At 38.6% G+C, this 12128-nt stretch overlaps 1 protein-coding gene across 1 annotated transcript in view; it reads left to right on the top strand.

Annotated features, from left to right (window-relative positions):
- The first annotated feature begins 408 nt into the window (after window positions 1–408).
- The window catches only part of Brd7 (bromodomain containing 7), a 33896-nt gene continuing 22176 nt past the window's right edge, over window positions 409–12128 (top strand). Inside the window, exons 1-4 of the mRNA XM_013027934.1 lie at window positions 409–500; window positions 7494–7623; window positions 7908–7965; window positions 11083–11227. Coding sequence (XP_012883388.1) covers window positions 7949–7965; window positions 11083–11227 — 162 coding nt within the window. The 5' untranslated portion in view covers window positions 409–500; window positions 7494–7623; window positions 7908–7948. The remainder of the gene's footprint in view (window positions 501–7493; window positions 7624–7907; window positions 7966–11082; window positions 11228–12128) is intronic.

Genomic DNA, 12128 nt, shown 5'->3' with positions numbered 1-12128 from the left:
GCGGGCGCCGCGCCGCCCGGCCAGCCCTCCCGTAACGCCGGCGCGCTCGCTGTGTTTCAGAGTATGTGGAGAAGCCGCTGAAGCTGGTCCTGAAAGTGGGAGGGAACGAGGTCACCGAGCTCTCCACCGGCAGCTCCGGACACGACTCCAGCCTCTTTGAAGACAGAAATGATCACGACAAGCACAAGGACAGAAAGCGGAAAAAGAGGAAAAAAGGGGAGAAGCAAGCCTCGGGGGAGGAAAAGGGCAGAAAACGGAGGAGGGTCAAGGTAAGGATGGCTGCGGGCGTCAGCCCCAAGATCTCCGGGGGCGGGGGTGCCCCACCTCCAGCCGCCGGCCTCGTCTGACAACTTCCTAGTGTCCAGTAAGACACTGGAAGCTTCAGATGGCCTGGGAAGTCCAGCTTGCTCTGTGGAGGAGCAGGGCAGGAAAGACAGCGAACTACCTGTGAGTTGGGAAGGCCTTATCCTTACACTGTTAAGAACTTGGAGCCTCGCACGGTGAGTTGTTGAGGAGCTGCTTCAAAGAAGCCTTTTAACCCAGGAAGGGTAAGGCATTACGCCCAGGGAAGCCTCACTGTTTGTCAGAATTAATACAAAGTGATTTGGACCTCTTGATTTTCATATATTATGAAATATTAGTGAATAACTGTTGATTCTCAGATCTCAGCCTCCTGAGTAGCTAGGATTATAGGAATGAGCCACAAATGCCTTCTAAAAGTTGAGCTGGTCATGGTTGTGCCTGCCCTAGAAAGGTTGAGGCAGAATCATGAGTCCTGACCAGCCTGGGCTACATACTGAAACCAAGTCTAAAAAAAGGCAAGTTTGAATGTTGTACTGGTAACACCAGGAATCAAAGTTAAAAACCACTTATATTTAGTAGGAAAGAATAAGTAGTGTTTGATTTGTAAGCTAGACAAAACAGTAACTGAAAACTTTCTCTCCAAGGATGATCCCATTCCTGTCTGGAATTTCCCTACAGTTCTGCACTAAATAAATTTTAACCTTTTACTGAATAACTTACTGTATCTTGAAAGTAAATGTTTTTTTGTGGGGGCTTTTTTGGTACCAGTCCTGTGGCTTGAACTCCAGGCTTGGCACTGCCCTTGAGCTTTAGTGCTCAAGCCTAGTGCTCTACCTACCACCTGATCCACAGCTTCACTTCCAGCTTTTTGGTGGTTAATTGGAGATAAGAGTTCACAGACTTTCCTGCCTGGGCTGGTTTAAACCACGATCTTCAGATCTTATCCTCCTGTGTAGCTAGCTACTAGTGCCTGGCTCTTGCTGGTTATTTTTGGCAATAGAGTCTAGTAAACATTTCTACCTAGGCTGGTCTAGGTAGAAATCTTCCAAGTGTCAGCCTCCTGAGTAGCTAGGATACCAGGCATGAACCACCAGCATCTGGCTATGAATGTAGCTTTTAAAAGACAAGAGTACTACAAGGCTGTTTTATACAACAGCATTCATGCATACTGCTGTGGAGTTTTACATTCTAAACTTGAACATTTTTTTCCTTTGGATATTTATCTCCGTTTCTAAATGTAGGCTTGTATTGCTGCTTAATGACTTTATAATTTACATCTATTGCTGACATTGTGATTCAAGAGACAAGAAATTATTATTTTTTTTAAAAATTACTGTTATAAGGTGATGAACAGGGGGCTTAAAGTACTGTTTTTATACCATTCATCCCCTTCTTTCACTTCCTTCATTCTCACAGTATAAGTTCAGCATAATTATTGATTAAATCAATATTTAGTGATTCTTTTTTGTTTTTGTGCTGGAATTGAGGCTAACTCAAGGCCTCAAGCTCTCACTTAGCTTCTTCCACTGAAGGCTGATACTCTACCATTTCTTGCTTTTTGCTATTTAATTGGAGAATAGAATTTTTCAGATTTGTCTGCCCAGACTGGCTTTGAACTCTGATCCTTGGCTTCATGAGTAGCTAGGATTATAGGCATGAGCCACCTGTGCCTGGCTTAGCAATGTTTTTTTCTTGACTGCATATTGTCTGTTATACCAGCCTTTGTTTAATAATACTTTGTATTGCCCTAAGTAGTCCTTTCAGTGAGTTTCATTGTGCACATTTTTGTATACTTTCATGAGAATAACTTCAGGAGAGACTTACAGTCTTGTTCCAACCACTGCCCTTTCCTGACTGCATTTATAAGTATCAAGATACACCTGTATATCTTGATGCCATTCTGCACTAAGATGCATTTGCATCTACCAGTTGAACAGAGTAGGGCAAGTAGAAGGTAAGTTTCCATTTTACTTTTTGTGAAGTGAATTTGCATTCAGTTCCACTTTCTAAGGACTAGAAACCATAGAACATTGGTAGATTCTGGGGTTGCTGGTGCTGTAGGGACTTTTGGAGTCTTTTTTTCCAAGTCAGTCTGGGCATGGGTAGGTGGTTCTTCTTGCTAGTATTACTTAGGGAAGGCATCTTCAGGTGCTACTCTGAGCTATTTTCTGCATTTCTACAGGTTTTCAGACTCATTGGTCTCTTCTTGAGAAAATTTAGCTATATGAAACCTATGGAGTCACACAGCTGGAGTGCGGGTGGCTCTGCTCTCAGTGCCATGCAGCAGGGACCAGGAAGGCATAAGGAGAAGATAAAAGAATAACCTTTCCAAACTTTTAGAATTTCTTTTTCTGCTTATATGTCGTTAGCTAAATTTTAATCCCTTGGCCACTCTACTAGGCCGACCCGGCCTCATGCTTGCTCAGCTGGTACTCTGCCACTTCAGCCACACTCCAAGCCCTGCTTTTTACTGTTTATTTTAGACATAGTCTCTCAGACTTTTCTGCCTGGGTTGACTTTGAACCTTGGTCCTCTAAATCTCAGCCTCTCAAGTAGCTAGGATTACAAATGTGAGCCACTGGCACCCCAGCAAGTTGTTGTCTTTTAATTAGGGGAAGTCAATAGGTTTATTGTACTCTGCTAAAACTCAGAAATCTGTTACTTAAGAAAATAAGCAAAAATTTGGGGAACGCAAGCTACCCAATACAAAATGCTTAGCTTTTTGTTGTTTGTTGTAGGGCTTGAATTCAAGGCATGGACACTGTCCCCAGCTCTTTTGCTCCAGGCTAGCCCTCTACCACTTTGAGACACAGCTCTACTTCAGGTTTTTGAGTTGTTAATTGGAGATAAGAGTCTCATGGGGACTTTTCTGCCCAGGCTGGCTTCAAACCATGGTCCTTAGATCTAGATCTCAGCCTCCTGAGTAGCTAGGATTGCAGGCATGAGCCAGCAACACCCAGCTTAACATTTGGTTTTAGATGTTGTACAGAAAGGTTACCATTTTGTAAGTCAAGTAATAAGTGCAAATTTTTTTCTAGACAGTGTCACCCATTCCTTTGCTTCCCCCAATTTTCCCCTAAAATGCTTAACTTTTTAAAGATGTCTTAACTGATTTTCTTTGTTTAGGTGAAAGCCTCAGACTATACTTTTTATCTGATTTATGTAACTTCAACCCCTCTGTACATCACCTTTATAATAACAATAAAAAATGTTTTAAGCCAGACTGTTTTTGTTTAAAATAGTAAGATCAATAGTAGAGAAACCCTACAGATAATAATATATGATCCTAACCAAAGCATTAAGTGTACAGTATGAGTTGAGGGTACAGTTCAGTGGTAGAACCCTTGCATGCACAAGACCCTGGGTTCAGTCATCGGCAATGCCAAAAAAATAAAATAAAAAATACGCTGTGTCTTAGTTTAACCAGACCGTAGTATAGATACTATCCCTGTGAAAGCATGGTGATTTCCCCTTCTCCCTTGAGTATTTGGATGTGCAACAGCTGGCAAAAAATTTACGTGCTAAGCTGGGTGCTGGTAGCTCATACCTGTAATCCTAGCTACTCAGAAGACCTAGACTTGGAAGATCACAGTTCAAAGTTAGTCTGGGCAGAAAAGTTGGAGAGAGTGCATCTTCAAAATAATCAATAAAATGCTTCACTTAGATTAAATGTTAAATTAAAATGTTCACTTAGATTAGTGGCATTTGGGACCAAGTGTGCCATGAGTACAGTTCAGAACTTTTTTTAATGGAGCCTCTTATTAATATTATTATTAATAGAGCCAATTGTGTTGAGGCATGGCTCAAATCATAAAGTGTCAGTTCAAAATCCTAATGCAGCCAAAAAGAAAAAGTTTCCATTCTAGATTATATTATACATTACCCTTTCTGACCAATGTAGCTTTAAGTTTTAAAGTTATATATGTTCATATTATCTAAAAGATGAAATAACAGTTCCTGAAAAGATGCTATGCAATCCAACCTGGCCTTGAATTCAAGATGCTCCTACTTTCATCTTCCAAGTGCTGGGATTACAGGTATGCTCCATCATGCCTAGCTTATGTCTCAGCTTTTCCCATTTTATGACTCTGTCCCATTGACTGTGATAAATAATAGTTCACAGTTACATCTGGGTCTTAGCAGTGATGAAGAGGGCTAGTGAAAGTAAGTGTACTGTCCTAAGTCCACACTGTTTTAAGTTTGAAGTGAGGCCTCTAGACCAAAGATGGGCAGTTGGCCATCTGCCTGGCTTTGTAAAAGTTTGCTGACTCTTGACACTGGCAGCTGGTACTAGTTCTTTTCACCTGGGGTGGGGGAAGGGAGGGGGAGGGGGACCACAGCCTCTAAAGCTGCCCTTGCTTCACATTTTATATTTAATATGAAGGAGGAATCTGTGTCTCTGTTCTACGTAACAGATATTTAAGCCTATAAACTTACAAAAGATTCATGCTGGGCTGAGAATGTGTCTTAATGGTAGAGTGCTTGCCTAGCCTGCATGAAGCCCTGGGTTCAGTTCCTCAGTATCACATCAACAGAAAAAGCCGGAAGTGGTACTGTGGCTCAAGTGGTAGAGTGCTAGCCTTAACACAAGAAATTCAGGAACCGCTGGGTGCCGGTGGTCAGGCCTGTAATCCTAGCTACCCAGGAGGCTGAGATCTGAGGATCGCGGTTCAGAGCCAGCCCGAGCAGAAAGTCCATGAAACTCATCTCTAATAAACCACCAGAAAACCGGAAGTAGCACTCTAACTCAAGTTGTAGGGCACTAGCCTAGAGCTGAAGAGCTGAGGGACAGTGCTCAGACCCAGAGTTCAAGCCCCATGACCGACAAAAAAAAAAAAAAGAAAAGAAATTCAGGACAGTGCCCAAGCCCCAGGACTGACAAAAACAAAAAACAAAAATTCATGCCAATTTTACATAATACCTATATACATACTATATATATATATATATACATATATATATATACATATATATAATACAATCATATTTTTTTAATGGTGAAAAGACAGTTCACTTAGATTAATGGCATTTGGGATCAAGTGTGCCATGTGTACAATTTAGAACTTTTTTTTTAATGGAACCAATCGTGTTCTTTGTTAGGTGAGAATGGAAAATAGAATATGAGTGATTCTCCATAAGTGTGATTCCTGTACCAGAACACCCTGTCTGAGCCAGCAAGTTCAGGCTCCAGTACTACACACACAAAAAATAATACATGCTTACTCATTTTCAACAGATAATCCTGAAACCTTTTTCTCTAGAAATTGTTTCTGAATATTATCCATATTGACAACAAAATGTTAGGCCATTTATTTCACCTATTATGTAAAGATGGCATAATTTATTAGTGCATTTTCCCCTTAATAGCATGTGCTTGGTTCTAATTCTTTCACTTTTTCAAATAGTAGTGTAATAATAGTCTTGTTTCTATGTTTTGTGAAAGGGAGTTTTTCTAGAGCAGTGCTAAGATTTATTCTTTATTCCTGCTTGCTAGGCAGATGCTTTTTCACTTTAGCTACACTCTTGGCCCTGAGATTTATTCTTTTGTGTCTTATTTAGGGAAAAATTTCCCAACTCTTGGGTATCAGATATTCTTTTATCTGAAGATCCAAGGCTTTGATTTTATACATTTCCTTTTACATTTAAGTATGTAATTTGTTTTCTAATATTGTGGGAAGTAAAGATTAGATTTTATTTTCTTTTTTCATGTAAGTAAGCAGTTGTCATGGAGCTAACAATTTTTCATTGATTTATAATACTCCCTCTATGATAGTCCTATGTGTGGGACCATTTCTGGCCTTCCTAATATATTCTCTTGGTCTGCTTGGTTATTCCTATGTCCAGCTCATACTACCTTTATTACTATCACTTTATACTAATATTTGAGGTCTGGCAAGGCATATTATCATTATTGGGTTTTGTTGTTTTACAATGGTCAGGGGTAAAGAGTGGGGGGGAATAAACCTAGTGCATGTTAAGCAAATGTTCTACAACTGAACTACATTCCCAGACCTACAATATCTTATGCCCTTTTTTAAGCTATTCTAACTCTTGTGAATCATTTATTCAATATGAACTATGCATTGGCTTGTCATCTGCCATGATAAAACCTTGTTTCAGAATTTTGATCGGTATTACATTGAATTTGATTACTTTGGAGAGAACTGCGTTTCTCTTCATGTATATAGACAGTATAGCTTCTTTATTCAGGTCTTCTATGGCCTTCAATAATGTTTTATAATTTTTACCAAATGGTTATGGGAATCTTGTACTAAATGTATGTACTAAATGTATGTACTAAGTGTTTACTTTTCTGATTGGTTGTGACATATTTTTCTTTTATAATATGTTATTCTCTCCCTTTCCAGTAGATGGCAGTAAAACATATTAAAAAATTCTCCATTTTTAAGGTTTTTTTGCTTTCCAGTGGTTTTTTTCCCCCATTAAAACTACAGTGAATCCTAGGTTTGAAGCCCACTTGCGCAGGAAAGTCATTAACACTGTTATCTTCAATTAACCACCAAAAAGCCAGAAGTAGAGCTGTTGCTCAAGTGGTTAAGTGGCATCCTTGAGTAAAAAAACTAAGTTTAAGAGTACAAGCCTGGCTGGGAAGGTGGCTCAGTGGTAGAGCACTTGCCTTGCATGCATGAGGCCCTGGGTTCGATTCCTCAGCACCACATAAACAAAAAGAAAAAAGCCAGAAAGTGGCACTGTGGCTCAAGTGGTAGAGCGCTAGCCTTGAGCTGACGAGCTGAGGGACAGCGCCCAGGCCCAGAGTTCAGACCCAAAAAAAAAAAAAAAGAGTACAAGCCTCAGTCAGGCACTGGTAGCTCATGCCTGTAATCCTATCAGAGGCTGAGATTGAGGACCATGGTTCAAATTAGCCCTTCAAAAAAGTTTTCTGGAGACTATCTCGTTAACCACTCAAAAACCATAAGTGGAGCTCTGGCTCAAAGTGATAGAGTGCTAGCCTTGAGGAAAAGAGCTCAGGGGTAGTGACTCACACCCTAAGTTCAAGCCCCAAAAACTGACCAAGAAAAAAAAATATGAGACTCATAGTTCAAGCCCCAGTGCTAGCATACACATGCGCGCATACACAATCACATACCAAACACAGACTAAAATGACTTACATATTTAAAGGTGTTGATTCTAAAATCTTTCTAAATTTTCTCTCTTTGTTCCACTTAGGAGGATAAAAGGAAGCGAGATCGAGACCATGTGGAGAATGAGGCAGAAAAAGACCTCCAGTGTCACACCCCCATCAGATTAGAATTACCACCTGAGAAGCCTTTTACAAGCTCAATAGCCAAACAAGAAGGTTGGAACCATTGAGTTATCCATCCTAAGGAAGAAAGCCATTGCCTTATAGCTAGGGAAAGTGACTACTTCAGTTTCTAAGTTAAAGTTTAAAGATCGGTGAAGAAAACTTAAAATTTTCTTCTTTTTGTACAAGAACTTTAATTTTGATGCTAACCTACCTTTAACATGTTTTTAAGATAAATAGAATTTTTATATGAGATAATTATAGAAAGCAAGCTAAAGAGAGTACTACTGCTAGAATACCCCTTTTTAATATTCCTCTTTTCTGTCTGTTTGCTTTAGAAGTAGAACAGACACCTCTTCAAGAAGCTTTGAATCAGCTAATGAGACAATTGCAGAGGTAACTGTCTTTCCAACATTTCTATAAGATTTAAGGGGGAGTATAAGGGTCCAAAACACTTTTCATTTGTGATTACTGAAAGCCATGTTTTGTTTTGGTTTGGTTTTGGTTGGTCGTGGGTCTTGAACTCTGGGCCTGGGTGCCGTGCCTCAGCTTTTCAGCTCAAGGCTAGTGCTCTACCATGTGAGCCACAGTACCACTTCTACTTTTCTGGTGGTTTATTGGATATTAGAGTCTCTGGGACTTTCCTGCCTAGGCTGGCTTTGAACTGCAGTCCTCAGATCTTAGCCTCCTGAGTAGCTAGGATTATAGCTTTGAACACCATATTTTATGTCCTAAATCCAAACATACTTGTTTCAATGTGAATGGTAAATATTTGGGTAGGTAATAAAAGTATTCCAAGAGAGTAACTTAGATGTTCTTATTTGGTCTGTTTTAACTGCAGCTTAAAGGTTGTTTATGTAATGACAAATTTCTCTTTTACTAAAGTAATTTCTGATATCAAAATTTGAAACCAGAAATAACAGTATGTATTTCTTCTTGGCTGATAGATGGAAGTATTTCTGTATATTTATATGGGAACCTGTGAAACCTGTGCTGTATTTGGCATACTAAGTCTAGGAGGAAAAAATATGGTTTCTTAAGGTTTATGCCCTTTACTTGTTCTGTTTTTGTTTTTTGGAGCTGGTCCTGGGGCTTGAACTCAGGGCCTAGGCACTGTGTCTGTTCTTTTTTGCTCAAGGCTAGGGCTCTACCACTTAAGCCACAGCTCCACTTCCACCTATTTTTTTTTTGGATGATGGGGGTTTAATTGACTGTAAGAGTCTCACAGACTTTTGTTCTGCCCAGCTTTAAACTATGATCCTCAGATCTCAGCATAGCCAGGAATAAAGGTGTGAACCACCAACAACTGGCATTATAGATTTAAAAAAATAAATAAAGCCTCTATATTGTCTATTGTCAGCACAACTTTGTATTAAGGTCAGTAGTTGTTGGCTTCTTTTTTGGTGTCTAAGCAATTGAGAATATGACAGCTCTAGGTTTTTCACTTAAGTAAAACATGCATTAGTTGACCCAAAGAAGTAAACAATATTTATCGTGGACGGTAAATATTTGACCTGGTATGTCTATAAAATGTTTCAGCTTCCTATTTTAGAATAGCATATAGGTTCATAATGTCACCCTAAAAAAATTTACTTAAGGAAGTATTCAAAAGTGCAAAGATGTTAGCATTGCTCAGGACATTTTGGGAAGTAGAACCCAGAATCACATATTTTTTTTCTAATTAGCCTTAGTGATTGGATGATTCTTTACCCTTGAGGGATAAAACTAGGCCTGGTTTTAAAAGAAATGTACTAAACCAGGAAGTGGCACTGTAACTCAAGTGGTTGAGCACTTGCCTTTAGCTATAGAGCTCAGGGATAGCGCCCAGGACAAGCATTCAAGCCCCATGACCGACAAAAAAGAAAAGAAAATCCCTAAAAATGTACTTAATCAAACCTTGTAATTCCATTTTTTGTGGCTTTATGACTTCATATAAATTGAGAGTATGATTTGCTCGGATTGTTTTAAGTGGTCATCTATAGATTAAGATGATTGATATTCATAGTAACTATTATGAACTGCACAGATTTCCATATGGATATTTTTACATATTGTCCTTATTTACTTTTGCAGCTTAGATACCTTTCAGTAAAAAGTAGCAATAGAATTATACCTGATCAACTTTCAGATTTTTTTTTTTTTTGCCAGTCTTGGGGCTCAGGGCCTGGGCACTGTCCCTGAGTGGTAGCTCAAGGCTACCACTCTACCACTTGAGCCACGGAGCCACTTCTGCCTTTTTCTGTTCATGTGGTACTGAAGAATCAAACCCAGGGCTTCATGCATGCTAGGCAAGCACTCTACCACTAAGCCACATTCTCAGCCAACTTTCAGATTTATAATTGCAAACATGATTTTTCTCTCTCTGAGCCTCAGTATTTTCATGTTAGTGAGGCTACCATTACCTTAATGGCTTTTGTGCAAATCAGATATAAAATACCTCACTTGGCCCTGAACCTGGCAACATGCTGAAAACATAACATTGTCATTGGACTTTTCAGAAACACTTTTGCTGTTATTTGGCATAAGAAAGCTTTGTATGCCAAATTGTCAGAATAGAAAGAAAATCTAGTGACTCAAACATGCTGAGCACTGTCAGCACAGAAATACCAATGCCAAATACTTCAGTACCAGTATTGTTCCTTGATGATGGACATACTATTGACTTTACCCTATCTTCCTTTATGACACTGACTTACAGGGCCAGGGTGAATTTTCTCTATTCCATCCTCAACAGAATTTTTTTTCTAGTTCTGATTTTAACATATAACCAAATGTGAAAACATACTGATAAAGCACTGTTTTCAAATAAACAATAGAAATTATATGCATTGATTGAGAAAACACGCATTTTTGCATCAGGAGTGCAAGCCTATTAGTTACAGACTTAGTATGGAGGAGTGCAGATGTGTATTCATTTATCATTTCTGCTTTTTTCTCAGTGGTAGATAAATGAGATATTCAAATCTCCCAAAGACTAAGATATTGGTCAGTTTTTCTAGGTTACTTGTTTTGCTTTCTTTTTCCCCCTGTGGAGAAGATTACCAAGGTTACATGTTTAGAAGAAAGGGTCTGTGTCTTAAAAATACAAGTGTGTACAATGGAAATAGTGTGTACATTAGAATAAGATTGTGTCATTTGCAGAGAAATGGATGTATGTAGAATAAACCATGTTAAATGAGGTAAGCCAAGCTTAGAAAGACAAAAACAGTGCAAATTGTCTCTCATATATGGAAGTTAGATCTAAAATACACTGGGCATGATAAATTATACAGGACTCTAGACATTCATACACAATGAGACTAAAAGACGGTTTCCTTAGGGGAAGAACCCAAAGGTGACGTGTAAAATTTTACTTATTAAGTAGTTGCCAGCCTTGAAAAACATTTCTTCAGTTTTTTTAGTGAAAAACATTTTAACATAGTACAAATTCTTTTCACATCTGAACTTCTGCTTCTAGACCAGGAGTTTTTGGTAGAAATAAACCACAATTTTGCCTTTTGCATCTCTTCACAGAAAAGACCCAAGTGCTTTCTTTTCATTTCCTGTGACTGATTTTATTGCTCCTGGCTACTCCATGATTATTAAACATCCAATGGATTTTAGTACCATGAAAGAAAAGATCAAGAACAATGACTACCAATCCATAGAAGAACTAAAGGTAATTATTATTTGTTTAGTAGAATGAACTGTGAACAGACTAAACTATATCTTTGTTAAAATGAGTCAACATCTTGTTAGAAACTTGCATATTTAATGCTCTGACACTTTCTGATTGACCTTTTATTTTACAAAGAGAGTCCAAATCTTTTTTTATTCTCTAAAAGGTGTTTTTTTTTTAATGTGAACTGAATGATAGAAAACCAGACAACTCTTTTTATTCTACTTCTATTTATTTTTAAATTTTGAGTACTGAGGAATTTAACTCAGAGCCTCATGCTTGCTAAGCAGGTACTCTACCACGTAAGCCACAGCTGTAATCCAAGATTGAAATTTTTAATTCAAGATCAGTAAAACTAATATTTTAATAAAAGTTACACGGAAAGAACTTAAAAGCCACAAATATCACATACATGCCAATGTTATCGTTGAGTTTTCCTCTATCTTTAAATAGTCATAGTGTGTTTTGATTTTATGGGCATACTTTTTTGGTGTGTGTGTGTTAGTTGTGGGGCTTGAACACTGGGCCTGGGTGCTATCCCTGAGCTTTTTCACTCAAGGCAAGAGCTCTACCACTTGAGCCACAGCCCGTGTCCGGTTTTCTGGTGGTTAATTGTAGATAAAAGTCTCATGGACTTTCTTTCCTGCCTGGGCCAGCTTTGAATTATAATGCTCTGATCTCGGCCTCCTAAGTGACTAGGATTACTTGAGCCATTTTGCATTTTAATCTTACAAAGAAACCATGTGTGTTTAAAGTTTTCTTTGTACTAATCTACCACAAATTTAACTAGCTTAAATAATCATCTTTATTATTTTCTATGTAAACATGTTAGTAGTCACTTGATCTAAGGGCTAGGCCCTAATCAGTTACAGAAGGAAAATAAGTTAGTAAACAATTGTCT

Source organism: Dipodomys ordii, unplaced genomic scaffold (assembly GCF_000151885.1).
Source record: "Dipodomys ordii isolate 6190 unplaced genomic scaffold, Dord_2.0 Scaffold106, whole genome shotgun sequence".
NCBI classification, from domain to species: Eukaryota; Metazoa; Chordata; class Mammalia; order Rodentia; family Heteromyidae; genus Dipodomys; species Dipodomys ordii.
The sequence above is the reverse complement of the archived record's forward strand: the minus strand, read 5'-3'. Positions and strand labels throughout refer to the sequence as shown.